Raw genomic sequence first — 27947 nt, forward strand, 5'->3', positions numbered from 1 at the left:
TCTAATGAGGTTCAATAAGGATAAGTGCAGGGTCCTGCACTTAGGATGGAAGAATCCCATGCACCGCTACAGACTAGGGACCGAATGGCTCGGCAGCAGTTCTGCAGAAAAGGACCTAGGGGTGACAGTGGACGAGAAGCTGGATATGAGTCAGCAGTGTGCCCTTGTTGCCAAGAAGGCCAATGGCATTTTGGGATGTATAAGTAGGGGCATAGCGAGCAGATCGAGGGACGTGATCGTTCCCCTCTATTCGACACTGGTGAGGCCTCATCTGGAGTACTGTGTCCAGTTTTGGGCCCCACACTACAGGAAGGATGTGGATAAATTGGAAAGAGTACAACGAAGGGCAACGAAAATGATTAGGGGTCTAGAGCACATGACTTATGAGGAGAGGCTGAGGGAGCTGGGATTGTTTAGTCTGCAGAAGAGAAGAATGAGGGGGGATTTGATAGCTGCTTTCAACTACCTGAAAGGGGGTTTCAAAGAGGATGGCTCTAGACTGTTCTCAATGGTAGCAGATGACAGAACGAGGAGTAATGGTCTCAAGTTGCAATGGGGGAGGTTTAGATTGGATATTAGGAAAAACTTTTTCACTAAGAGGGTGGTGAAACACTGGAATGCGTTACCTAGGGAGGTGGTAGAATCTCCTTCCTTAGAGGTTTTTAAGGTCAGGCTTGACAAAGCCCTGGCTGGGATGATTTAACTGGGACTTGGTCCTGCTTTGAGCAGGGGGTTGGACTAGATGACCTTCTGGGGTCCCTTCCAACCCTGATATTCTATGATTCTATGATTCAGGCAACATAACTCATAAGCACCCACCACTGTGTCTTAGGCACTTCCATAATAATAAATTAATACCTAACTCTTCTCATCAGTAGATCTCAAAGTGTTACCAAGGTGGTCCGTATTGTTATTACAGATGGGGAAATGAAGGCACAGAGGTGGAGCAACTTGCCCAAGGTCACCCAGCAGGCCAGTGGCAGAAACCTATAGACCTGTAAGAATAGCTTACGCAGTTAGCATAAGTGCAAGGCCTGACAGCCTGCATAGAAGTAGTTGCTTAATAAATTAGCATAAGTAAGTGAACGAATAGTAACACTAAGTCACAAGATGACATCAGGCTTTGTTTCTGTTTTGTAATGATCACAAGTGTTGAAAACGGCCGACAGGTAACTGCAAGAAGGCAGTTTGTAGCAGTTCAGGGTATTTTTGGAGGGGAATATCAGCAGATGCCTAACCGCAGGTAACCATATTCATCCAATTGATGTATATGTTAATGGCTTTCATCAAATTAATAGACTAATCTTTAGGAGGACACCCCAACATTATGAGAGTATGGAAGTTAAGATATTATAGAGGGAGGAGGTATTCATACATATGCATGAAGGACATGGGGGCTTATTCAACATTTGGCCTTAGGTAAAGCCCTTGGAGTTCTTCATTGGCATGCCCAGGTCAGACTAGGATCTGTCTCAGTCCTTAGAGCTCTCCCCAGGACAGAGTGAGTATATACATGTCATGGTGCAGGTCAGCCTTCCAGTGTTCTATTATCTCACTTTACTTCTTTGGATGGTTTTACTTATTGGACTAATCATGGTAGTAATAAAACTTTTACAATCGCAGGTGGTCTTTCCCGCCGCGTGCGAATGGTGTCATTGCTGGGCTCCCAAAGCAGTAACTCTGATAAATCCTGCGTCTGATCCTGGGACAAGAACATATCAAATTACAGAATGCAAATTAGGGAACCTAAACCAGTAATATAATCAATAGACCTTCAGTAGATCAGGCAACAGAAAACTGTCTATGCAATAACTAATAAGTTGATATTTAAACACACCACACTCAGTAGGCAGCATTATTCAGAAGAAATGGGCTGTGAATATCTGTCTGTCTTCAGAGTAATTCATCAGACTCTGAAATTGAGAAAAAAAAACTCAAGACGGTTGATATTGAACTTTGTGACAACAATTGAGTAACATTTCTAGCACCATTCGATTGCATTGGTAGGTGGGGAGTTTTAATCAGAGGAAGGGACTTTATGAACAGGGATGAGACGGGATAAGCCAAACCAGTGTATGTCTGAGGTACGCCTGAGAGGGGAAACAGAATGTGATAGAACTGCAATAACTGAAAATAGTGCACTGATTATGCAAATTGTCTCAGTCGTGCAACTTTTCTCCGACTCCGCTTCAGTGCAAAACTCATGCGATCCAAGGATGCCTCTCTCACCAACTCCAAATCAAATAGCTCAGGGCAGGTATAATCATGCTTTGCATCTTCCACCGCTGGCTATCAAAGCTTTCGACCAACATTAGTTGAGCTCTATTACTCTGTGTAAGACCCGTTCTCCAGAGGGGGAATCTGAACCACAGTGCAGCAAAGCAAGTTGACCAAGGTCTCAAAGCAGGTCAATGGCAGAGTCCCGACAAGAACCTAACTCTCTTGACTCTCAGCCGTCTGCAATAGCCACAAAGCTAACTTCTCCATCTGTACGATGGGGGAAGATAGCACTGCCCAGCTCCACAGGTATTGGGAAGGTAAGTACATTTACAAATTCTGAAGTTCTCAGAGACTATGGGAATGGGTGCCATGTAAGTACACAAGAAGATGCATCAAATTAAGTCTGCTGGCCACTCAAACAGGACAAGGACGTGGGGACTTGCGACACCCACTGAAGATACTTGGGACAAAAGGGAAACTGACAGGGCACTGGTGCCCCAATAAAATACATCCATAGTATAAAGAGGCTCCAACAGAGGACAGCTGAGCTGGCATGGTCGAGTCAGCAATCCAGGCTGTTTTTCTAGGACACATTGAATTGGCTGGCATTTTCGTGCTGAACTCAGACCCTTTAATACTCTCAGCAGCCTCTAGGAATTACAAAGCAAGACCACTTCCAGGAGACTGTTCTCCAGTCATCCGGGATGGAGGGGAAGCCTTCCCGAACCTGCTCCAACATGAAGGGTTAGGGGCTCATGTCTGATCCTATTTTCCTTGCAGGACTGTGAACCTATCAAGCAGCAAAGAGGACACCAGAGTCCTTTGGAGGCAGTCACAACTCTGTAGTTTGTCTGAGACCGAGGGCTAAAGAGGTTGATGGAGTAAGAGCGTCACCTAAAGGAGCCATACCAGAGTGACAGCTCTAGCATCAGCTTTTAGAGCTGGAAGGGGGTTTTCCTTCCCAACTGGGAAAGATCCCTCCAACTCATCAAGGTGCTCCAAAGGGCCTAGGGAGCCTGAATGTACCGGAACAGACCCCGCCCGTCCAAATCAAGCGCCTCGCAAACCATCTGAGCGAACCAGAGCAAATGCTTTGAGAGTCTGCCATGCCTAGAAACAAGCTGTGCCATGGGGCGATGTCGCGACTTGCCCCTGGCATCCAGGAAGGGATGGCGTTGAGGAAATGGACACAGGAGCTCAAATCCCAGAAGGCAGCATGTAGCCCTGTCCTCCTGGACATTACCGGCAGGGCCTGGGAGTTTGCTTCCCCACCCCCGGCACTATTTTAGCAACACGTGTCTAGCATATCATGCCGACAAAGTCTCATTTAAATCTAACCCTTCCTCACTCCAAACCTAAAAAAAATTAAATTGTGGAACTAATATATTTACCATCATTGCATTATTCACTCCGCTAGTGTGTTCTATCCCCTTCCTCCCCCCTCCCTGTGTCCGTCTTTTCTATTTAGATGGAGTTCTCTGGGGCAGGGACTGTCTAGTACTGTGTGCAGTGGCGGCACAACCATAATGCGTGTAGTTAATAACTGAACCGAAAGGTGTGCCAACTCAGAAACAGCTGGGTGAAGTGTTTGTGTCTCTAGGGCCTGTTGCAGCAAACTGGGAACATCTGCTCCAAAGGAACCAAATCTAGACTGGATTCTTTTGTAAAATAGAACATCTCTTTATTTTTGGTTCAGGTCACATGTCCAAAGGTAGGTCTCCTCCCCCATTTCCAAGAAGATTTTTCAATTAAAATGAAATGGAATCACTTAGAAACTAATGTAAACTACAGTATTCAAGTCTCAAAGAAAGGGCTTACATTCAATCTCCTACTAGGCCATCTTTCCACAAGATGCTAAAATTTTAGAGAAACTAGCTGCACAGTTTAGTTCGGGAGGCAGGGGGATCCAACAGGGGGAACAGAATCAGAGTTTAAACTAAGCCCTCCAGTAAAGAACTCCCCTCTGCCCCCGCCCCAGATTGTGGAGTACACGCGTCCTGGGATTTGCATCAGTGTATCCTGTAAAAACCAGTTACTCTGCTTGAGCATGTCCTAATTTAAAACAGTCTGTGGGTGGGGATGAGTCATCAGTGTTCCTTGGATGCAGATTTTTATAAAGGACCAAAACCCAAGCAGGAAATTGAAGCAGACAGCCCAGGATAAAAGTGGCACTACATATTTCCTCCGACTGGCACATGCTGTAAGTTATAGATGGTAGTATTACTTCATTGCACAAGGAAATCAAAAGCCATGAGCTTGCTGGATCTCAGGATCTGTGTTTCATGTGCACTGATCCAGTGATTCAAAAAAAATCTCCTCCTCCCATACCCTGCATGCTGTTCCATAATCTTCATTCCAACCACCAACATGATCTCGCAGGCTCAAATGGTACCCGTATCTCAAGCAATACTGCCACCATATCAGGCTTTCCCCTGCTAGTCTATGCTCAGCAGCACCATCACCAGGCCACTTCCCTGCATGGGGCCAAGTAAATGATGAATCATCTCTCCTTTGGGGATTAACTGCACAGAAAGTCCTTTTTATTTGCAACACAATTAGTACTATTATCTCCTTGTGCTGGCAAGAGCTCCCAAGGTAATGTACAGGTTTCATTTGGTGCAACAGGCTGGGATTTCACATAACAATGCACCCTGGTGTTATGTTTTAAATGCACATACCTATCTCCTCCTTCAAGGTTAAAAATCTCATTAAACAAGAGCCTGTGCTAGAGAGCATAAATATGCTCTCCTGACTGTGACACTGCAATTTCTTCTTGCAGCATCCTGATCTGCCTTTGCATGCAAGCCTATGTGATAACTAGAGGACACCGGGTACTATCTTTGGCATGAGACATATTCAAAGGCCGGCTGGCACCACTTCTTAGTTGTATTCAGTCTCATCCCTTGCATTCTGACCAGTTGTGGTCCAATTTTCCGGGGCTTAGGAAGTGGGATTGATCATTCAAGCAATTATCGATGTAGTTGGTCCCATGTTATCTATCTTTGGATATGTTACAATATGACACTCACGTAGGCTGCAAACAAGGAGTTTGCTTAGTCTCTTAGAAAAAATGATACAATCTCCACGTATTACACAGTCTTATCCCAAAGGCACAGAGTAGAATAAAAGGCAACTGTGAAATGCAGCATATTTAAGACGTTAGCTTCTTTTAAATAAAAGGAGAGAGTCTTAGCTTCTGTTTTCCTGAGTGCAGTTTGGAATCAAGGTCTCAAAGTGAGATGGGCTGGCACATTTCTTGGCACTGGTTTTGTCTTCACTATGTTGCTTGGGTAAAGAACCACTGTTGATAAGAATCCGAGGGGTTACAGGAAGTCATAGATGGATGCTCATCTCTTGCAGATAAACACATGTTAGAGGCTATGTTTTTAATCAGACGATCCTAAAAACAAATAAATAGAGATACCTTGCTCACATCATCCACCGATCTCAAAGTGCTTTACAAAGGACCATTGTTATCCCCATTGTACAGAAGGGGAGACTGAGGCGGGGAGGCGACGTGACTTGCCCAAGGTCACCCAACGAACCGAGGAATAAAAGCCAGGTCTCCGGAGTAGATCTGGGCCAGATTTTTCAGCCAAGACCTTTTTCGGCGGGAAAAAAAAAAAATGCAGATTTGGATCGACTGAAACACTTCACAAATTTGTGTCAGTTTTGGCTGAATTATTTCAGTCTGAAAAATTCAAAATTTTTGTTTTGACATTTTCAGAACAAGAGGTTTAAATTTTCCAATCCAAAATGACTTTTCACTTAAAAAAATTATTAAAATTGAAGGAAATTTTTTTAAAAAAAAAAAAAAAAGCTCCAATTGCAACAAGACTATTTGACCCAAACCAAAAATTTTTTGAAACTGCCAGAGAACCAAAATAAGGTTGGTTACTTGCATGGCTCCACTCCTGTGGCCCAGTCCAGTCCTCTCCCCAGTAGGTCCCACTTCCTCCTGAAGGAACCCTCCCAGTTTGACAGCAAAGCACAAGACAGGCTTCTGCAAGGCATCTGAGAAACTCTTGTCAGAGGTGAGGAAGAGGGAAAGACACTGCTGCTTCTGAGTGCATTGAACCCCTGTGTTCTTTACTTACATGGTTCAGTTCCCATTCTTCATTTCCTGGAACACGCGAGTTCTTTCCAGTGAAGTGACAGTCTCCCAGCTCCACCGGCCCAAAGCCAGATCGGAGGCAGAGCTGCTTGCCGATGTTGTGCCGCAGGTCCTTCTGGGACGTGTATTCAAAATACTGAGAACCAAGACCAGACAGGGGAGATTAGGCTGCTGCTATCCAATGGTCACTGATGCTACACGGAAACAGCCTGCCTTCTTCACTAATGAAGGCAGCACCAAAATTAAATCAAGGTGCTAGGAGAATTCACTCTTACGCCAGTTGATAATCAAGCACACACCAATGCCGGTTGGTCCCCACAAGTCTGAAGGATCCACCCCCAGCCCTTGATGAGATATCTAACCCTCAATGAGTTGTGCACCGAGCTGCATGGATACCGGGTGGACGAGGGGCAGCCCGCTCACACCACCAGTGGAGTGAATCCCATCTCCAATTGTGATGTAATGCCGATGGCCCTGTCATTGTCTTCAGCAGTCAGGACTGAAACCGAGACCTCTGGATCTTAATGCAAGAGCCTCTACCACTCAACCCGAAAGATCCAGCTGTTAGACAAGGCTGTAGCAGACTCATTGGATTTCTGGGCAGTCTAGCCACCACCAGAGGGAAACAGAGTGCCACACCAAGTTGAGCTGCCGGGGGACACACACACACACACACACACACACACACAAAATGCAATATAGTGGGTAATATTCGAAAGCAAAAAAGTCAGGCACCCAATGGAGCTGGCAGAGTGTGATGATAGATTTAGTGGTTGGAGCAGAAGACTAGAAGTCAGGTCTCCTGAGCTTAGATCAGCCACTGATGGGCTGCGTTAACTGGGCCAGAATTATTTTCCCTGTCTCACTCCTTCCCCATCCTCTACCATCAGGATAGTTAAGACCAAAGCAGACTGTGAAGAACTTGAAAAAGATCTCACAAAACTAAGTGATTGGGCAACAAAATGGCAAATGAAATTTAATGTGGATAAATGTAAAGTAATGCACATTGGAAAAAATAACCCCAACTATACATACAATATGATGGGGGCTAATTTAGCTACAACTAATCAGAAGAAAGATCTTGGTGTCATCGTGGATAGTTCTCTGAAGACATCCACGCAGCGTGCAGCAGCAGTCAAAAAAGCAATTGGGATGTTAGGAATCATTAAAAGAGGGATAGAGAATAAGACAGAGAATATCTTATTGCCCTTATATAAATCCATGGTATGCCCTCATCTTGAATACTGCGTACATATGTGGTCCTCTCATCTCAAAAAAGTTATACTGGCATTAGAAAAGGTTCAGAAAAGAGCAACTGAAAACTATTAGGGGTTTGGAACAAGTCCCTTATGAGGAGAGATTAAAGAGGCTTGGACTTTTCAGCTTGGAAAAGAGGAGACTAAGGGGGGATATGATAGAAGTATATAAAATCATGAGTGGCGTGGAGAAAGTGAATAAGGAAAAGTTTTACTTGTTCCCACAATATAAGAACTAGGGGCCACCAAATGAAATTAATGGTTAGCAGGTTTAAAACAAATAAAAGGAAGTTTGTCTTCACTCAGCGCACAGTCAACCTGTGGAAATCCTTGCCTGAGGAGGTTGTGAAGGCTAGGAGTATAACAGGGTTTAAAAGAGAACTGGATAAATTCATGGAGGTTAAGTCCATTAATGGCTATTAGCCAGGATGGGTAAGGAATGGTGTCCCTAGCCTCTGTTTGTCAAAGGGTGGAGATGGATAGCAGGAGAGAGATCACTAGATCATTACCTGTAAGGTTCACTCCCTCTGGGGCACCTGGCATTGACCGCTGTCAGTAGACAGGATATCGGGCTGAATGGACCTTTGGTCTGACCCAGTATGGCCATTCTTATGTTCCCCATCCTCTACCAGCTGTAGGGACAACTTACTTCATGACAGAAAAAGGGAGTAGAGCTAAGGTGAATTTTTTGAATGACATTTTTACTGCCAACAATGAAGATTCAGACAGACCAAAATATTTCACGAATTCACCAACTTCTTTCGGTAAAAAAAACCAAAACAGAGAATCAGGAAAAAAATCTTAACGTTTGTTTCAACACTTCTAACATGCTTTTGGGATAGAATTCTACATTTAAAACTGCTAAAAGTCAAACATAAAACATTTTGTTTCAGTTTGAATGGTTTGTTTGATTCAAAACAATTTTTTTCTTCAGTGGTTTGGTTCAGCCCGGAAACAAATAGAAAATTGGGACGGTTCTGAAAGGGGGCTTTAATTCACACTGTAAAGCGTTTAGAAATCCTCAGATGAAAGGCAGAGAGGCACAGTGTGTTGCTGAAGTGCCATGGACTTCAGCTGTTTGGGGCAGAGACCATTCAGGCTCAGGACTTGAATGGAGGTCATTGTCCTTACCAAAATAAAATAACTTGTTTAAATAAGAAGAGGTATGAAAGGAGGGAGAATTGCCCATGTTCCGTGCATGATTCACATCTTAACTGTGAATATGGAAAGGCTGGGTTTTCTTCCTTCTCCCAGCTCTGGGCTTTCCTACTTCAGTGGGGCTGGGATGGGGTGAAAGCAGGTGGGACACACTCGCACAGATTGCATACCTGATTGCCTCCCATCCCATGGCAGGGGTACATGATCAGTGGCTTCCCTCCGTGATTGTTCTCGCCAACATCCAGGCAATTCTTTGACCCTTCATTTTTAATCTGAAAGCAAAGAACAAAACAAAGCAAGCAGCTAGGTTGGAGGTGACTTTGCTGCATTTGGGTGCTCAGACACAGACCTGACCCAACCCTACCCTGTGCGCTTGGCCAGGGATTCAGGATCCACTTTTCAGCTGAAAACACAGCCCAGCAAATCCGATTACATCCTGTCGGGATCCTTGGCCAGTTTTTTTTTTTTTTTTTTGGTTTTGTTTTGTTTTAAATCAGGGCTTTGCTGTGGTATGGAGGTTGGGATCCTACCTATTTCTATTCTTTCAGCAGCATTTCATTTAATAGTCAGTATATTTGAGCTGAAATTTTCAAAGCCACTGGAGATGGAACACTAGACAGAGAAGGTTCCAAGTTACTATAGCGAATTCTTACCTCAGGTGTCCAGCTGGTGGGTTTCTCCAACAAGCATAGGGTCTGATCACCGTTTGGGGTCAGGAAGGAATTTCCCCCAGGTCAGATTGGCAGAGACCTTGAGGGTTTTTCCCCCCTCCTTTCATTAGCAGCGTGGGGCATGGGATACTTGTTGGTTTGAACCAGAGCACATGGTGGATTCTCTGTAACTGAAGTCTTTCAATTATAATTCGAGGACTTCAGTAACTCAGCCAGAGGTTAGGGGATGAGGTGGAGGAGGTTCTGTGGCTGTGATGTGCAGGAGGTCAGACTAGATGATCAAGATGGTCCCTTCTGGCCTTAAAGTATATGATTGTAGCAACCAATTCACATTAAAATTAATGAGTATTGGACATCCAAATTGCCTCACAATCTCTACCTTGGAGCTCTAAATCTTAAGAGGCTGGGACCTTTCGTAAGGCACTAACTTTCCAGGGATGATTATTTTTTGGAGATGGGAAAACAATGCTGAGAACGCCACAAACTGAAAACTATCCAGAGCAAGCATCAAGTAATCGGCTATGGACAGATAGCTGTAAAACTGCCTTCGATACAACAACTTCAGGGAGCAGCCCTGCAAATTAATAAATCTGCCCTGCTGACTTCTGGCAGCACCTTCTGGAATGCAAGCAAGGGCGGGGTGTGCGGGAGGGTTCAACCAGAATTAGGATCCTATGCACAAATTGGCTTATATCTGGTCACTTCTTCTGCTTACGTATCACTAGATAGCTGGATCAGAGAATTGGAGCTGCAAGTTTTTACTATGCAAAGCAACATCCTTTCTGCAGTTGGCATTTAACTCTGTTTTTGTGAATTGGAATGAGCTCAGCTGTGTGATCTGACTTCCCAGGACAAACCCAAAGTGTGTATTTTCCTTGAGGCACCTGACCTTGAATTGCCGGAGAAGCCAACAACAACAATCTTTAGTGGCCATAAGAGATAAACAGTGCTGTGCACAGAACTGATTTTTCGGTTTGGAGCTGACAGCACTGCTTTGTCTCACAAGGGTGCATGGGAATTATATATTTATGATTGCTTGCATATTTATACCCGCCTCTGGAAATTTCCACTACATGCATTGGAAGAACTGGGTATTCACCCACGAAAGCTTATGCTCCGATACGTCTGTTAGTCTATAAGGTGCCACAGGACTCTTTGCCGCTTTTACAGATCCAGATTAACACGGCTACCCCTCTGATATTTAGGATTGTGAGGCACTCAGATATTATGGTAATACAAGCCAGATAAATACCTAAGATGCTATTTTTCTTGACTCACTGGGAAGGTGGGAGTCAAACTCCTTTGTCCATTGCTGGCTTCACTATATTTCAGTCCCATTTTAAACTCCCCAACTCTCAGAACCCTGCACTGTATCCCTCCTACCAGTATCCCTTCAGCTAAAAACTGTACTGGCCACTTAGAAGCCTATTACTTGGCCAGCAGTACAGCTGTTCAGCAATATGAGGTGTGCCCAGCCCTCAGGCAGTGAGTCATCTTTGCTGCACTCCCCTTCCCAGCTGGCCTGGGTGAAAGAGCAAAACCTGCTAAATCACAGACCAGCCTTCCTCAGTGCTGACACCCACCCCCCCTCACCGCACCGCTTAACCTCCACTGTTCCATTCTTGAGCATAAGCTGCCAATCATGTAGCTAGTTGGGGAGGAAGATATGGGGAGAAGTCTTAGAAAAAATTTGCTCCTTTCCATTTTAACATTTTCTATGAAGCTTTTAGTCCTGGTGTAAGATTGTTTCAGTAGGAATAAAAGCCCACTTTAAAAAAAAAAACCCAAATGCCTTTTCCACTGGGGGGCAGGGAGAAGAGGGCAGGTTGTGTGTGTAAATAAAGGGAAAATGGGTTCTCCATCTCACAGCCAGCTAGTGTAGACGAGCCCTGAGACAAAGGGGAATGGGATGGCGGCGGGAGGGGGAGGAGAAAGATCAGGTGACTGAACAGAAGTTTTGCAAGGCTAACAGAGGTACTCGTGAACAACATGGAGGATTCCAAGTGCCAGGGAACTGTTTAAGGCTATGTCTATACTACGAGTTAGGGGTGCAATTCCCCTGCTCGTGTACACATGCTCACACCTAAGTTCTCATTGAGCCAGCCGGGAGTATAAATAGCAGTGTTGTTGCTGCAGCAGTGCCGGTAAGCATACGAAAGGTATTCCTGGCTTCTGCTGGGACGCCTTCATTTGCAGATTCCAAACTCAGAAGGGACCCAGCGTGATTGGACCTTCTGTATAGCACAGACCATAGAACTCCCCCAAAATAATTTCTACAGCGGATCTTTTAGAAAAACATCCAGTCTTGGGCAGAGTCATTTCCCCTTTCGGTGTCTGCGTTTCTCATCTCCAAGTTTTGTCTTGGACATTTAGACTGTAAGCTGTTTGGGGCAGGGACTGTCACGTCGGGAGTCTGCTCAGTGCAATGGTAACCTGATCTTCGTTGAAGCCTCCATACCATAGGACCCACTGCTACTGTCTCCATTTGTTTTTAGAGAAGGAGGTAATTGCGGGGGAGTGTGGGGGGGTTGATCAAAAGGAAACAGAATAACAGACGCACTCCTGCACTTACTGCTCCATAGAAGGTTGGAGTCAAGTCTGGGATGAAGATCTCGGGGTAAATAGTTTGTAGATACCAGGTGAAGTTTTTACAGTGCAGGTGCTCCTTCAGTTTGAGCCGTTCTGTAACATCACCGTACGTTTTCTATCAAAATCATGCAAGAAAAATTAAACTAGCCTCAATGGGGCAGCAACAGAATCCAAAACCTGGCATTCCCTTTAATCGGGTTGCCTTAAAGCATCACAGAGAGATAGTTTCCATTTGTTATTCACCTTAGAACCTTATGGGATTAAGTTACTATACACCTTCCCTTCTTATCACAGGTAGGAGGATGTTTCCCAGGATGCTTGTCACTAGAAGGAGGGAGGAAGAGAACCCGTTTTTCCCTCCAGCGAATCTTTGAGAGTTTGAAATTTTCCCCCCCATCCCAAATCTGGACAAAATGGAAATCTCAAAAATGTTTGACCAAAAAAAACCCAGAAAGTTCAGGTTGGGTTAATCGAATGGTTTTCTTTTAAAACTTTGTTTTTTAAATCTAATTAGAAATTTAAACTAATCATGTTTTGACCCAGAAAACCTGATTTTTTTTTGTTCAGAAAAATGTCAAAATGAAACATTGATAGTTCTGAAGCTTTTCCATGGTGGGTTTTTTTGGGGGAGTCAGGAGGTTGTTATAACCTACCCTGTTTTGCAAACAAATTTCAATTAATTAGCATTTTTGATGAAAAACCTTATGTTGAAATATTCTCTGACTGGTTCTAATTGGAAGGCTCATCTCAGACAGCACAAGGCATTTGGGAGTCATACTAACTTTGGGTTCTGATCAGTGGCAGAGCTAGTAGGGAGGTGTGTGCGCGCACGCGCCTTCCATGCACCTGTGGCCTTTACATGTACTTGTGGCACCTTTTCAAGCCAATAACTATGGTTGAACGTTGTACTACCAATAACCCATCGTCCCCCAGCTCTACAACCTAGCTCTGATACTGATCCAGATCCCACTGATCCAGATCTAGTTGACTTCTATGGAGTTCTGCACAGGCAGATGGGTCCATCCATGTGGTTCTCTTCATAAGACCAGCGCCTTAAGCATGACACTACAAGAAGCCCGACACTGCCAAGAGAAATCAACCAACTAGTTTCCCTGCATACAGAAACACATCAAAGATGCTTTAATTACTTGTGAAATGCTTTATGGAACTGGGTTTGGTACCTCTCTGGCCATCTTCGAGGCCTGCTGGTTTCTTCTGTAGAAGATTTCCTTATAGTCATCCATCCAGACCTCTGCCAGGCGCACTTGGTTCCTGGAGATGACCTGAGTTCCTTTTGGGAAGGTGTGTGGACTTTTGGAGCGGAACACGTGCCCAACCACCGAGCAAGGGATGATCTCCAGCTGACCACCACACTGCCAAACCTACACAAGGGGGAAGCAGCCCATCCAGTGGATTTCAAAGGGAGCTTTAGTCAAACAAACCCGGACATATCAATCAAAGGGGAAAAAGAATGTTTCCTATGTCCAAAGTGTTTTCCTCCATAGTTTGAAGTTCAGAACTGGACTGGGTTGAGATCTGGCATAATGTACTTTGAGCTTCATTATTTGTATTGCAGTAGTCCAAAGCCCACAGTTAAGGGATTTTGTTGGACAAGGTTATGAGGCCTTATACTCAACTCACTGGCATTTCTCCATAATGTGATAACTTTCGAATGCTACATCTGATCAATGCCAGAATTTCAGGGAATGTTTTAGGCATCAGTGGGCACAATCCTATTGATTGGGGGGCGGGGGGAGAATTTCAGAAAATCAGAAGAGGGGAAAAATGGGAAACACACAGGGACCATGTGTGTTTGTGGGGGAACTCGTTATAACTCTTGCAATACGATGGGTCTACAGAAACAAAGTGGTGGGCCCTCTAGGTATAATCCTGCTAGAAGTTAACTGTTCCCCGCCACCCCTCCCCACCCACGCTGCTTCACTTGACTCTTACCCTAAAGGACATTTCCACATTCTCCCCGCCCCAGATCTCCATCTGGTCATCATAGGAACCAATATGTTCAAAATAGGACTTGGAGATCGCAAAGAGGCCGCCAGCAAAAGTGGGAGACCTGAGGGGAGTCAGAAGCAGAGTCAAGAGACCATACTTGGTGCATCACAAATGTTAATTTAGCAATCTGGGCAAACCCCACCATTCAGCCTGCTGCAAGACAAATATCCATAGCAAGTGGCAGGACAAGATCAGAAATGAGGATATTCAAAGCCGAACCCAGCAACTGCCTCCATCAGCATTGGTTTGGTATTGGCAGTGTTCTGGATATGGACATATTAGGACAGAAGACCAAGGAATTCTGCAACACATTTACCAAGGAAGGCTGCTATACAGCCAGCATCCCAAAAGCTTCAGTAGGGCAATAAGGTCACCAAGGATGGACAAACTGAACACACAGCCAGACTGTCTTAGGGATCTGGCTAGAGATCGATACAGATGGCACTCAAATCTGTAGGGAGGCCGGGGTGACTGAAGGTCCCTAAAAGTGTGGGAGGGCCCCCCACTAGTGCCTGAAATGTGGTCCTGACCCTGTGCTGCCCCTTCCCCAAAAGGCCCCACCCCCCCAGTCACTCACCCTTACAGCTGGTAAAAAGTGATGGGGCCCTGACCTCCTGGCCCCCACCCCCATTCCAGGGCCCCTCTGGGATTTGCCATGATGACGCAAATATCCCCAGTTTGCAGATGGGGATAGCTACACTGAGATGTTAAATAATCTTCACATTCACAACTCTAAGGTTGGTATTGCAGCGTCCTCCTGCGATCAGGAAAAATGTCTCTATGCTTGTGACTGGCCTGCTCAAGACATTAGGATAACAAAGAAACCCTTAGAACGGGACCGTCCAAAGCCTCTTGCCAAATACTTCAGATAAGGATTATCGTCCAGACAAGGAGGAGGATCCAGGGGATAGCACACTAACCTGGAGACTCTGAAGACCTGGGTTCAATTCCCCACCCTGCCACCATCTCCCTATCTGACCTTAGGCAAGTCACTTGATCTTTGTGCCTCAGTTCCCCATCTGCAAATGAGGATAATGGTGCTACCCTGCCTCACAGGTGTGTTGGGAGGGAAAAATACATGGGATTGAGAGGCGTTCAGATGGTCTGGTAATGAGGGCCATGTAAGTACCTAAGAAAGAGAGAAGTCAAGGGAGCAGCTAGTAGCTGCGACACTGAGTGGATGCGGGACCCAGGGGGTTGATCTGATTCAGGAGGAAGAGAAGAAGCCTTGAGTATCATTACTGAATGTCAGAGCAGAAAAAAAGTCCAGGTACTCAGGGCTAAGCAGCTCCTTCTGTCTCGCTTTATAATCTGTTATATCTCAACTTTAAATGGGGGGTGGGGTGGAACCAAAACTGGCTTTTATAAAACTTACTGAACTGCTGTGTTCTCGCCGAGAGGAGCCAGCAGAGATTAGAGGCAGCTGGAAGCCAAGTTACCAGTCCACAGGAAAAAAAAAGGGACCTTTATTGAGAAAGAAACTTCTCCTGTCTGACCTTTCCACAAACCGGAGCCATACTCCAGGCCAGAGGCCAGGCTTTGTCTCACAATCGTGGAAAGGGCCAAGAGCAGGCATTGAATGTCTTCACTTGGGAATTCAAGGTTATTCTGTTTCTGAAGGGACAGAGACAGGTGACTATCGTCTACAGTTGCTTGTGCCAATTGGGCAGCAGGCTGGCTGGGTTTGAAGGAGACAAAAGACTTTTCTATGCAGCTTCAGGAGCAATGCACTTTAAAATGTCAAAGGTAAGTTACCAAAAAACAAAGAAAAAACCCAATCTTAGGAACTTATCTGGCCCCTGTCGCTGTTGTATCTTTATTGTATTTATCCTTGCAGCACTTCAGTGCTGTTCCCCTCCCTTTTACAAATGGGGAACGGAGGCAGAGGACAGGTCTACACGAGACAAGGTTTGCTGGTACACTACGCTAGCACCGCGGACGGACCTCACACAGGCAAAACTGTGCTTTGGGAAGTATAGCCAACTCCAGCCCTTCTGAACAAAATGAGTTATATCAGCAACACTGTGATTTTACCAGTACATTGTCACAAGTCACACCTCCTCACGTCCCAGACTGAAACAGCTATGCCAGCATAAGTTTAAGGTGTAGAAATGATCCTAGTTTATATTAGAAAAGATTTGCTGGTATAGGTTTCAGAGTGGTAGCTGTGTTCGTCTGTATCAGCAAAAACAACGAGTCCTTGTGGCACCTTAGAAACTAAAATTTGGGCAGAAGCTTTTATGGGCTAGAGCCCACTTCATCAGATGCATGGAGTGAATTTTCCACTCCATGCATCTGATGAAGTGGGTTCTAGCCCATGAAAGCTATGCCCAAATAAATTTGTTTGTCTCTAAGGTGCCACAAGGACTCCTCGTCATTTTTGCTTGTATAGTTATGCTGCAAACCGTCCTAGTCTAGACGCAGGCTAGACTGGCCAAAGGAGATCTTTTGCGATATAGTTAAATCTCCTCCCTGAATGAGAAAAACTATACTGGTAAAATACCTCTTCTGCCAGTATAAGCTACTTCTCTGCTAGATCTTTTACAGGCAAATCTTCTCTAGAGTAAACAAGGCCTAAGTGGTTTGTCCAAGATCGTACAGGTAGTCAGTGGTGGAGCAAGGATTTGAAACCAAGTCTCCTAGACCTGTGCTCTAGCCACTAGACCATGCTGCCTCCAGCCTACTAGAATTAATTGGAAGTTGATCAATACCATCTCACTGGCAAAGAAATAAAACACAATAAGTTTTAAGTCAAGTCTCAGCATCACAATAAGCAGGTTTTCCTGTTTTGTGCGGGACAGCAATTCCTACTAATCTTTAATGCTCCCTCTGTTCAAACAGGAAAAGGGCCTCTTCGTAAGACTAAATGGGCAGATCGCCCCCCTTTTCCCAATTCAGCTACTGACAGTGCGTTCAGATGACAGGGTTTTTTGAGGTAAGTGGAAAGATAAAAAGACACAGTAATTAGGCTCTTAATCACAGGTTTCAGAGTAGCAGCCGTGTTAGTCTGTATTCTCAAAAGAAAAGGAGTACTTGTGGCACCTTAGAGACTAACAAATTTATTAGAGCATAAGCTTTCGTGAGCTACAGCTCACTTCATCGGATGCATTTGGTGGTTTTTTCCACCAAATGCATCCGATGAAGTGAGCTGTAGCTCACGAAAGCTTATGCTCTAATAAATTTGTTAGTCTCTAAGGTGCCACAAGTACTCCTTTTCTTTTTTAGGCTCTTAATGAGAGACTTTGCCAGAAAGCAAGGTCTGGCTGGAGCCTGAGGTGATTAAGAGCTTCTTTTGTAAATGCTGACAGACCCTGGTCTTCGGTGGGCAGGATCAAACTGGGGACCTCCAGAGCTTAATGCACGAGCCTCTACCACATCAGCTAAAAGCCAACTGGGCTCTTAGCTAAGGGTGTAGAGCAGGAGCAAACTTTCTCTCTCCCTCCGCACCGATGGGACAGAACACCCCACCCAGGAGGTGTGTGGGTGACACTTTCATTTGTAGAAATTAAGTTCATAATGGCTCTCTCTCATTCAAACCCAACCAGAGATATCCTCCTAACCAGCCACCCCACTCCTTTCAGCTAACCCAAACAGATCACACACAAGGGTCTGGTGTAGCTTCGTTACATTGGGAAGGGGACGCTATTCAAGTCCTAACAGCCAAGCACCCTAAGGGGACATCCTGACACTCAGTTAAAGAGGCTGTACACAGTATATGAACAAAAAGCCAAGCTGCCAGGAGCTGCTGCTGGCTTTGGAGGTTTGTTTTCAGGCCTGATTTTCAGATAATTCAAGGGCCTGCAGGGCCAAGCCAGTCCAAAGCATCTCAGCATTAGATCTGAGCTAGAAAACAAGAATTCTGTTTTGTGAAAATCTGAAGTTCTGAAATGTGCTTTAGTTTTGCATTGGAACGATGAAGCTCTTTGACATTTTCCATCAAAAAACGAACTAACAGCTCTGTGGTAAGGTCACTCACCTGGGATGTGGGAGATCCAGGTTTAAGTCACTGCTCTGAATCAGGCTATTGGCTGTTCTGGGGTAGGAGCTCCCCTAACCCCTCAAAAAATTCCATATTGGATAATAGACACCTTCTTGACTAATGTTTCATCAAAACTGCTATGTTTCCATTAGAAGTTTTGATTTTGACAGATTGGATTTCTTAGACAGAAAAGGGTTTCATTGAAAAACTCCTGGCTAGCTTTGCTGGCACCTCTCAAAGTCAGCCCTGAGGTACCTTGAACTAGGCACTCAACATCTGACACATTCAAAACATGACATACCCAAACTCAGCCGCTCTCTATGAGAGCTTGGCTGTAGGGCGTATTAGGAAGGGTGGGGTCGAGGGGCTACCCCTCCTCACAAAGATACATGTTGCATGGTAGACGGTGTTTGTCTTTGGCTCTTTTCTCCCCAAGAAAAAGGACAAATGCCATTTAGAGCTAGTTGGGTAAAAAAAAAAAAAAGAAAAAATGAAACAATTTGGTAAAAAAAGCTTCTTAATTAAAATCTTTCATTTTGCAGGGTTCAATCCTCTGTAATTTTTAATTGGTTGTTTTCTTCTTCCCTGCTTTTTTTTTTTTTTTTTTTTTGCAGGGGGGATGCACCTGATTTTAAAAATTGACTGGAAAAAAGAAAGGAGAAATCAAAAAATGAAAATAACCCCACAAATATTTTTAAAATCATGAAAAAAATTTAATGGGTAATTTTTTTTTTTAAACAAAGATTTTCCAGATTCAGAAAAAAGCCGACAAAAAACCAAGAGAAAAAACAAACCCCCAAAGCCCCGCAAAAAGCCATCACCACACGTTATCGGTCAAAAAGAGAGAGTTTGGTCCACTCCAATACCCACCAATACCCAGGACAATATTTGCAGGTCAAATTTGCCCTCTCCTAACAAAACAGGCTACACTGAATGAACAGATCCGAGGGCTTGTCTGCACTAGAAAGTTGCACCACTTTCACTATCCCAGTATAATAACACCTAGCTCTTTTCAGCAGTAGATCTCAACGCACTTCACAAACTTTAATATACTGATTCTCACAAACAAAATATAATGATTCTCTCCTGTGAGGTAGGGCAATACCATTATCCCTATTGCAGAGATGGAGAACTGAGACACAGAGAGGCTAAATGACTTGCTCAAGGTCACACAGGAAACCTGTGGAGGAGCAGGGAATTGAAACTAGATCACGCATCTCCTAGGCTACCGCCATCATCACTGGACCAAGTGGTATAACCCCTCGAGTGTGGATGCTGTTACTGATATATGAGCACCTTTATACCAGTGTATAGCTTATTCCTACAGGGGAAAGGGAATAATCTATTCTGGTATATAAGCACCTTTATATCAACATTACTGTCTCCATTAGAGGTTGTACCTGTAGTCTGCCAAACCTAGTTATTAGATTTAAAAAAAAAATTCTATGGATAATATAGATGTTTATTGCTACACATCCCCTTTCCCGCCACCCCCTGATTTTTATCAATTTAAATTTTCCACTGTTCTGCAAAATTCTGGGGAGTGGGACCATGGGGGTGTGTGTCACACAATTGTTTAATGACAGCAGATGCCGAGATTCAGAAAGTTAAAGCTTTATAACAGTAAAACACAACAAAAACCACAAATTGTCACCACCACATGTCAAAAATACACACTCAATATCCCTTAAATCAAACTTCAGTAAGTTCTCAAGCAGCATTTTTGTTTGTTCTTTTTACTTCTGTAAATTTCAGTTCTTATTGAGGGAAATATTTTCCCCTTAGTGTGTGTATGTATGGTGAAATTGACCTTTACTGACATTTGCCAACAAAAAATCTAACCCTTCCAAGCCTAAGAATAACTCAAAGTGATAAATCAAAAATCACATCCCTGACTGGATGGATATATCTGTGCTTAGACCAGCCCTAAGAAGAAAACCTTGCAACCTGAAGAAAAAACAAAACAAACCAAAAACGCTCCTCACATAGAATTATTCTAGTATTTGTTAACTACATCCTTAGACTGACAAGTAGGACCAAACACTCCTTTTCATGACTGCCTATTGCTAGGGTGACCAGGTGTCCTGTTTTTAAAGGGACAGTCCTGTTTTTGGGGAATTTTTCTTATATAGGCACCTCTTACCCCCCACCCCATCCCGGTTTTTTTATGGTTGCTATCTGGTCACCTTAGCTATTGCGTGCGATACTGTATCACATGCCCACAAAGAAAAATAGCGTGTTAGCATAATACCCAGACACTCCAGTCACGGACAGGGCCTTGTTGTGTCAGGTGCTGTATAAACACAGAACAAAAGTCCCTACCCGGAGGAGTTTACAGTCTAAGACAAGAGACAACAGATGGCTGCTGACAGACGGGGGGGGGGGGGGGGCATATAGAACCAGTGAGACAGCACGATAAGCAGTGGTCACAGAAGACAGCAACATACCACAGGCATATTCATTTTGCACTTACTTGATAGGGGAGGTCTCATCTTTTCTTCTCTGCTTCTCCTTAGGAGGAATGGCCTCCCACCCAAAGGTCAAACTCCAGTCAAAATTTCCCCGACTGTGTTGCTTCCCATATTGGATTGGCTTGGAAAACTCAAAGGTATTCAGGTCGATGGTGGTGATGTCTGGACTCACCACAGCCGTGGGTTCCTCTGCAATCCGGGATAAGAGAGGCTCCAGCCAGCCATGGAAACACTCACCTAAGCAGCAGCAAGGAAGAGGACCATAGACGTGGGATTTCATCACTACTGGTTAGATTGCAAGCTCTTAAGGCAGGCCCTGTCTCTCCCTATGGTCCCAGATTCAACGAAAGAATTAAGCATATGCTTAATAGGAACGGCCTACGGTGTTTACCTAGTCCTCGACACAATGGCCCCCCATTTCTGGTGGGGCATCTAGACACCAATGTAATACAAATGATGAATGAAATCTTCTGGTGAGATCTGTCTCACCCTGGATGGAGAGAAATAAGATTCTCAAGCCTCTTAAGAAGGGGGCAGAAAACAGCCAGAACCCACTGTATTTTCAGGAAAATGCTGTCATTTCATGGTGGTCCATATATTGCTAGCCTTACGTGCACAGAACTGCACTTTATGCTGCAAGAAATCCCATTCAAATACAATTGAAAAAAGGATTCACGTAGGAACAGCTTTTGGTTTTGGCTTGCATTGCAACTGACCGGCTGTCTTGCAGAATAAAGCACTGCTCAGTGGGCGTGAGGCCCTGTGTGACTATTGATTATCTACAGGAAACCAGGAAAACAGGCAAAAACAATCAACCCAGTAACCCAGGCTGCTTCCAAACACAAATGCCTTGTTACAAGGAGAAAAAAGAAAAAAACCCACAAAACCACAAAGCTCCAGTTTTAATGCAAGTAACTATCCAACTGGCATGACTGAAAACAGGGCTGGATTTAGGGATAGGTGATCCTGGGATGCTGGGCTTGAGGTTCTGATTTTCTTGTTAGTGACAAAGGGGAAAATAGAACGTTTGAAGTAAGATGTTTCAGGCTGTATATGCACCTTCATAGAACCTTCCAGACTTTCAGAGAACTAGATTTTCGTTGAACTTCCTACAATGTTGTCAGCCACACCCATGCGGCTATATAAGGGGCAGGGTGTTGCCAGTCAGTGAGATACAAGAACGAAGGGAAGTGAAGCAAGAGCCCAGCTGTTGCAAACTTTGTTTTATTGGGTAATTGTGAAAGTACCTGTGGTTTTAAAACGTGGAGAGCGTCAGTAGCGATGAATAATGGACATATTTAATGAGATGCCAGAGGTATCAACTGAACCCCTATTTAGGCAACATGCTTCTTTTCCCATACTTAACATGTAATGTTTGATGACTTTCTAAGACTGCGGAATTGAAACGAGCTACAAATACTATACAAAAAATAAAGGTATTCAAAAGTTTAACAAACGGGGGAGGGGGGCATGTGCCAAAGATGCTCCTTGCCTGGTGCGCAATTTGGCCTAGGGCTAGGCCTGACTGAAAAGAACCCAAAAAGCGGGGGGAATGCAAGTTGCATGGTTTCTTTCTAGGAAAGAAATTTAATTTCTAAGTAATATTTTCAAAAGCAGTTAAAAAGCCACACCTGGGGTCCTGAAGCTGACTCGAGGCAGAAAGGCCCAGCTATACTTACAGTGAGCATCCAGGAAAGTAAGCACCTCTCCGCTCGCGACACCAGCGCCAAGTAGTCGTGCTGTTATTAACCCTTTCCTCTCCTGCTGCCGCACAACTCTCACAATCTGCAGCTGCTTCACGTAGAGATCCAGTTGGTCTTTTAAATAGTCTGAAAGGGAGAGTTTATCGCATGCACAGAAAGTGAGAAGGGGTCATAATTCAGAAGGTCTGCAGATCTCAAAGCACTTTGCAAAGACAGCAAGTGATACTCCCATTTTACAGATGAAGACAGTGGCGGAGGCAGGAATAAAAATCAAGTCTTCCGAGTCCCAGTCCTGTCCCCTATCCACTGAGCAACACTGCCTCTCCAAAGCAGAAGGACTGCCCACCACCCTAAGGTATCTCCTCACCTCATCCCCGTGTGCCTCTTGCCCAAAGCAAAGTTATTAACTCTGCTGATGATCATGAAAATGTGGCAGCATCATAGTTCTAAATACGCAGAACACACTGTGGGGTTGATGCATACAGCACTTGCATCAACACAACCTGAAGCTCTGAAAACCCCAAAATACGTACTAATTGACCAGGCTGATCCTAGGTCTGAGCCTCACAGAGAGGACTAAATACATGACAAATGCCAACTTTTTAAAAGTTGGTTTTCCCCCACAACGGAGATTCTCTTTCCCACCTCCTCAGGAGAAAAGAAAAAAAAAATCAAATCTTTTCTGCAGAGCCCACTGACTCAAGACAATTTCCTTATTTTTCTCCCACCTCCCCACTAAGATTCATGTCTAGCTTGAGACTAAACATGGGAAAAAAAAGAGACATTCCCCCACCAAAAAAGGATTTTTTATTTGTTAGAATGAAAGTGGGCCTTGCGATGAAATGCATTCTGCAATCTGAACTATGGAGCTCTTCCTGCAGCTATAATCTCTCCAGCTTTCTCCCATCAAAGAGCTTAGTCTGGGACTCAACAATACAACTAAAAAATTCTCTTGACCTGTAGTTAAAACTTCATCATGACCAAGCAGATTGGGGATGGGAGGAGTGTGACTTGCTTAGAGACCAGGCTCAGGTTCAGAGTCGAGTGCACAAAAGGGAAAAAATTAGGTTTTTCCCTCCAGCCAGATGCTACTATGACACAAAAGGCACCAGAGGATGAGCTCAGCAAAGAAAGGGAAAGGGATTAAGGAGAAAGAGGAACCTTGTGAAATATCTTGGCTTACTTGGTGAGAGGCAGGTCTAAGAAATGCAGGTGCACAAAGCTACTCCCATCCCCAACAGAAAGAGAGAGAAAGAAAAAAAAAATCAGGTCACACAAGCCTCTTCAACATGCAGCCAGGAAACATTCCCCAGTTAACATTCCAGGGGATAATATCTACTTTAGATTCTTCAGGGATGGAAGCCATGTAAATATCTAGATACCTCATAACCTTTAATGTATTTAATTATCCCAGTATAACAACGCCAGTCTTTCATATAGCATTTTTCCATCAGGAGATCTCAAACGGCATTGCAATCGGTAATGTATTTATTCTCCCACACCCGTGTGAGGCAAGGTAGTGCTGTTAGCCTCAGTTCCCTATCTGTACAATGGGGATAAGGAACTTGCCCAAGGTCACACAAGGCAGCCTATGACAGAGGAGGGAATTGAACCCAGGTATCCTAGAATCTCAGACTAGAGGACCTTACTCCTGGATCATCTTCTGCAATGATTGCGGAAAGGAAATTATTAGAGCGAATCTAGGCATTTGCAGAGTGAAAATGGAATCTCAGATCCAGTCACATGATGGAACAAAGCAGGGAATTACACTCTTCCAGCAGCTCTAACTTCTGAGTCTGGCACATTGGCTCCCCCAAGGACATTCAAGTTCATGTGAGTGGCAACAAGAGAGTCCGCTGCTGCTGCGAGGCTAGACAGGAAGTGGCGAAGCACCATTTGCTCTTCTCTAAATGTCAGAGCAAAACAGCTGTGGAAAAAGCACTCAAGTTACTGGTTACGACTGAGTCCACAGCTCCAGTGCCAGGGCCACAACAGGAAATGGTGGCAGAACAGAAAGCACAATCCACGTTAAAGCATGTTTTGCAAAGTTCATTGGCCTGCCAGTCAGGATTCCTTCCCCAGCTTTTGTGGCTGGCTGGGAGAGTCACTTCCCTGCTCTGCGCCTTTTTGTTTCTCCTCCAATCCTTTCACTAGTCTATTTAGACCAAGCTCTGTGGGGCAGGGCCTTTTTCTCGGTTTGTACAGCGCCTAGTGCTATGAGGAAGCCACTTGGTGCTCCTGTAATAAATAATTGCTGCTAAAATACAGAAGCTAACCCAGCTGGTAAAAACCATCCGCAACAGAATTAGGCTGTAAAGTGGGTGATGCAGTTGGGGGCGGGGTAGGGGGGAAAAAATGTAGTCCTACTTGGTGCTGAAAGAAAATAAAGCCTCCGCCATTCTATCAACATCCTTTTCCCCAGCATAAAGACACCAGCACAATAGAGGCCATTGAGCTAGCAAGGCGACTGGATAGCACATAAAAACTGCACACGAGACATAATATTTCACAGGACAATCTACAGTGCTCTTTTAAACAGGCTGGGTGGTGAGCAGGAAATGAGAGCCGCTGAGAAAGATGAGTTGAAAGCTTTACAACCAAGTGCTAAAGTGTCAAATGACAGGTCTATCTTAAGGGAGATCCAGTTTTTCACCCATTAAATTAAGAGCGTAGAGAGGTCATTGGAGGCTTGAAGCTAAAGTGTCAAATGACAGGTCTATCTTAAGGGAGATCCAGTTTTTCACCCATTAAATTAAGAGCGTCGAGAGAGGTCATTGGAGGCTTGAAACATCTCTGGATTAGCAGGGGACATGCATCAGCCAACTGACTTGATTTTAACAAATTTATTTGAGCAAAAGCTTTCGTGAGCTACAGCTCACTTCATCAGATGCATTATGCTTATGCTCAAATAAATTTGTTAGTCTCTAAGGTGCCACAAGTACTCCTTTTCTTTTTGCGAATAGAGACTAACACAGCTGCTACTCTGAAACCTGACTTGATTTTGTTTGCATTGTCAGCACGAGGGCTCCATTATCGGTGCATGGAGGAACACTTCCCTGAAGAGTGCAACAACAAAAAGAGCATCCCATGTTGCAAAATTTAAACTTCTTCTGAGCACCGAGCAGGAATCACCACACGTGGCACATACCTGTCCTCTCGCCAAACATTTTAACCAGCCTGCCTGCTGGTGGACATGGGGGTGGTAACGTTCAGCTAGGACACTAGACAGAGTCATTCAGCAGACCTAGGTTCTATTTCTGGCCCTGCCATGGGTGAGTCACTTCCTGCCTCAGTTTCCCCACTCACCCTTTGTTTTATGCTTTTAGATAAGCTCTTCGGGGAAGGGTCTGTGTCTTTCTATGGATCTAGCTACACTGCAATCAGAGGTGCAATTGCAGCATGTGTATCCATACTTGTGCTAGCTTTAATCTAGCGCTCTTGGTACCAACGGCAGTGAATGGCCACAATCCAAGCATGCACTCAGGATCCCAGGCAGGCACGTACAGCCACGGCTTCACTATTATCGGTACGCGAGGTAGATCAATTAAAGCCTCCTCAGGTATGTTTATATGTGCTACAGTCACGTCCCCATATGCACAGGGTCTGTCTACACAGCATTTAGCATAGCGGGGCTTGGAGCTTCTAGGTCCTACCATAATACAAAAGAAAACAATGCAATAAAGCCACCCACAAACGGAGTAAAGCAAATCATAATATAAACTTCACCTCCTCTCTATGCCCACATGGTCTTCATATAAACACAGATCCCCAACTAAGGACCCCTCAGCCCTATATGATGCTCAAAAGGGAGTTAGGGTTGTCACCTGTCTGGGTTTTACCCCAACAGTCTTGTTTTTGGCTTCTGTGTCTGGGTGCCATTTAGGGTTGCCAGGTGCCTGGTTTTTAAACTGGAAAGTCCAGTCGAAAAGGGGACCTGGCAGCGTCTGGTCAGATGTACTGACTGGACACCAAAAGTCAGGTTACCGCAGGGCGGGGGAGGCGCTGTGTCATTAACCCACCTTGCTCAGCTGGGGCCAGCTCCTACCTGCTGCAGCTCCTGGCCCAGCCCGGGAGACGAGAGAGCCCAGCCAGGGGTGGGGAGGGAAGTAGAGATGATCCAGTGAGCGAGGGGGAAAAAAAGAGAGGAGCAAGTGATGGGGGCTGTGCCTCTTAGAAAAGGCGGAGCAAGAGGCAAGGCCTCAGGGATCCAGTTACTAGCAATTAGAAAGGTGGCAACCCTAGCTTCCACACTGGCTTTGCACTGTGTGGAGGTCTGTGTGGCTGCCCATTCACATGCAGCAAACTGAAGATATTTGCAGGTTTCAGAGTAGCAGCCGTGTTAGTCTGTATTCGCAAAAAGAAAAGGAGTACTTGTGGCACCTTAGAGACTAACAAATTTATTAGAGCATAAGCTTTCGTGAGCTACAGCTCACTTCATCGGATGCATTGAAGATATTTGTTTATCCCCACCCCCACTTGGTCAAAGCTTGATCTTCTCTGAGATCTAAGCTGCAGGCAGATCTGATGCTGAACCATGTGATTAGTTTGCCTTGGTTGCAACTACTTTAGATCACTAAATGGCAGTTTGCCTTGCAAGTGAGTAATTGCCAAGGATGGAAAGCATAATGTGTTCTGTTTACAGGATGTGGGAGGGGTTCCCAGGTTGTTACTTGCAGACAGGTATGTGCAGAGACCAGATTTAAAAAACAAAACAAAACAAAAACCCCAGAATTCAGTGCAACCAAGGGGAAGAATCAAGGAATCCGCCACATATAAAAAGGGGATCATCTGAATGTTACCAACTCTTTGGAATTGCACCTCCCCTGCATGTGGAAATTGAAAGCGGCATTTAACCTAAAATAAGGAATGGTCAGGATTTCTAGGCCAAAAATATGACCTTTGCTCCCTAGCCCCCACCTCCACAATCACAGGTAGGAACCTGTGACTCATTTCACCTGCCCAAAAGAAAAATGAAGTTTGCAAGTCTCCTTTCCAGAGAGTGTTAAATAGCCTAGCTCATTTGCCAATTGCTGAGCAGACTTCATCAGTGGAATGCGCCATCCATAATTAACCCAGCATTCCACAGACATTTGGGAACTAAGCTTCCTTTGAGGAAAGTGGAACTAACCCTCTCCAAAACCTGGCACTTCTTGTTAAAGGCCCAAAATAAACAGAATAGATTATGTAGCTCTTCCTAATACAATACTTCCTCTCCTTTCATGCTTTGGCAAGCAGTAAAACACTTAATATTGATATTTCAAGTATCACCCAAGTTAGCACCTGCTGAAGCGAATGGGGCAGTTCACACATCTCTGAGCTATTGTTTCAGGCTCTCTGCAATCTCAGGCAGATACTGCTGCATCTGTTACAGATGGGCCAAGTTAGGTTGCAATAAAGTCCTGAAAACAACTACAGAAAAAAATTAAAGGGCTGAGACTGGAGAACAATCGGGAGGCCTGCCTCCTCTCCCTTCCTGCCCCCTCAGGGCTTTCCCTGGTTGAACCATTAGGAACTCTCCAGCGCTCTCATTTTAGCCGAGTCCCCCTCCGGTGGGCTGGGTCTTGTCTGCGAATCAACTCTTTGCAGCCCAGCTTGGAAAAAGCTGGCATCTTCGGAACCATTTTGTTGTTGCTGGGTGGAAATTAGCTCACTATTATTGGAGTCATCTCTCACTATTTCTTTAATACCGTCAGCTGCATGCGCGGAGTTTTTTTTTTTTTTTCCCCGCTTTTTGCTGGCCGATCAAAGATTCCAGCCTCACAGCCCCGAGGGAACG

At 44.7% G+C, this 27947-nt stretch overlaps 1 protein-coding gene across 4 annotated transcripts in view; it reads right to left on the reverse strand.

Moving 5' to 3' along the window:
* Positions 1–3876: 3876 nt before the first annotated feature.
* GALNT6 (polypeptide N-acetylgalactosaminyltransferase 6) overlaps positions 3877–27947 on the reverse strand; it is a 44613-nt gene continuing 20542 nt past the window's right edge. For all 4 annotated transcript variants that reach the window (XM_038379155.2, XM_043506612.1, XM_043506611.1 and 1 more), the window contains exons 4-11: positions 22148–22297; positions 20471–20705; positions 13962–14079; positions 13190–13390; positions 11992–12123; positions 8919–9020; positions 6318–6470; positions 3877–5620 (exon numbers count right to left, since the gene is read on the reverse strand). In XM_038379155.2, the coding sequence (XP_038235083.1) occupies positions 5498–5620; positions 6318–6470; positions 8919–9020; positions 11992–12123; positions 13190–13390; positions 13962–14079; positions 20471–20705; positions 22148–22297 (1214 nt within the window). In that variant the 3' untranslated portion in view covers positions 3877–5497. The remainder of the gene's footprint in view (positions 5621–6317; positions 6471–8918; positions 9021–11991; positions 12124–13189; positions 13391–13961; positions 14080–20470; positions 20706–22147; positions 22298–27947) is intronic.

The sequence above is a fragment of the Dermochelys coriacea genome, chromosome 20 (assembly GCF_009764565.3).
Source record: "Dermochelys coriacea isolate rDerCor1 chromosome 20, rDerCor1.pri.v4, whole genome shotgun sequence".
Lineage (NCBI taxonomy): Eukaryota > Metazoa > Chordata > Testudines > Dermochelyidae > Dermochelys > Dermochelys coriacea.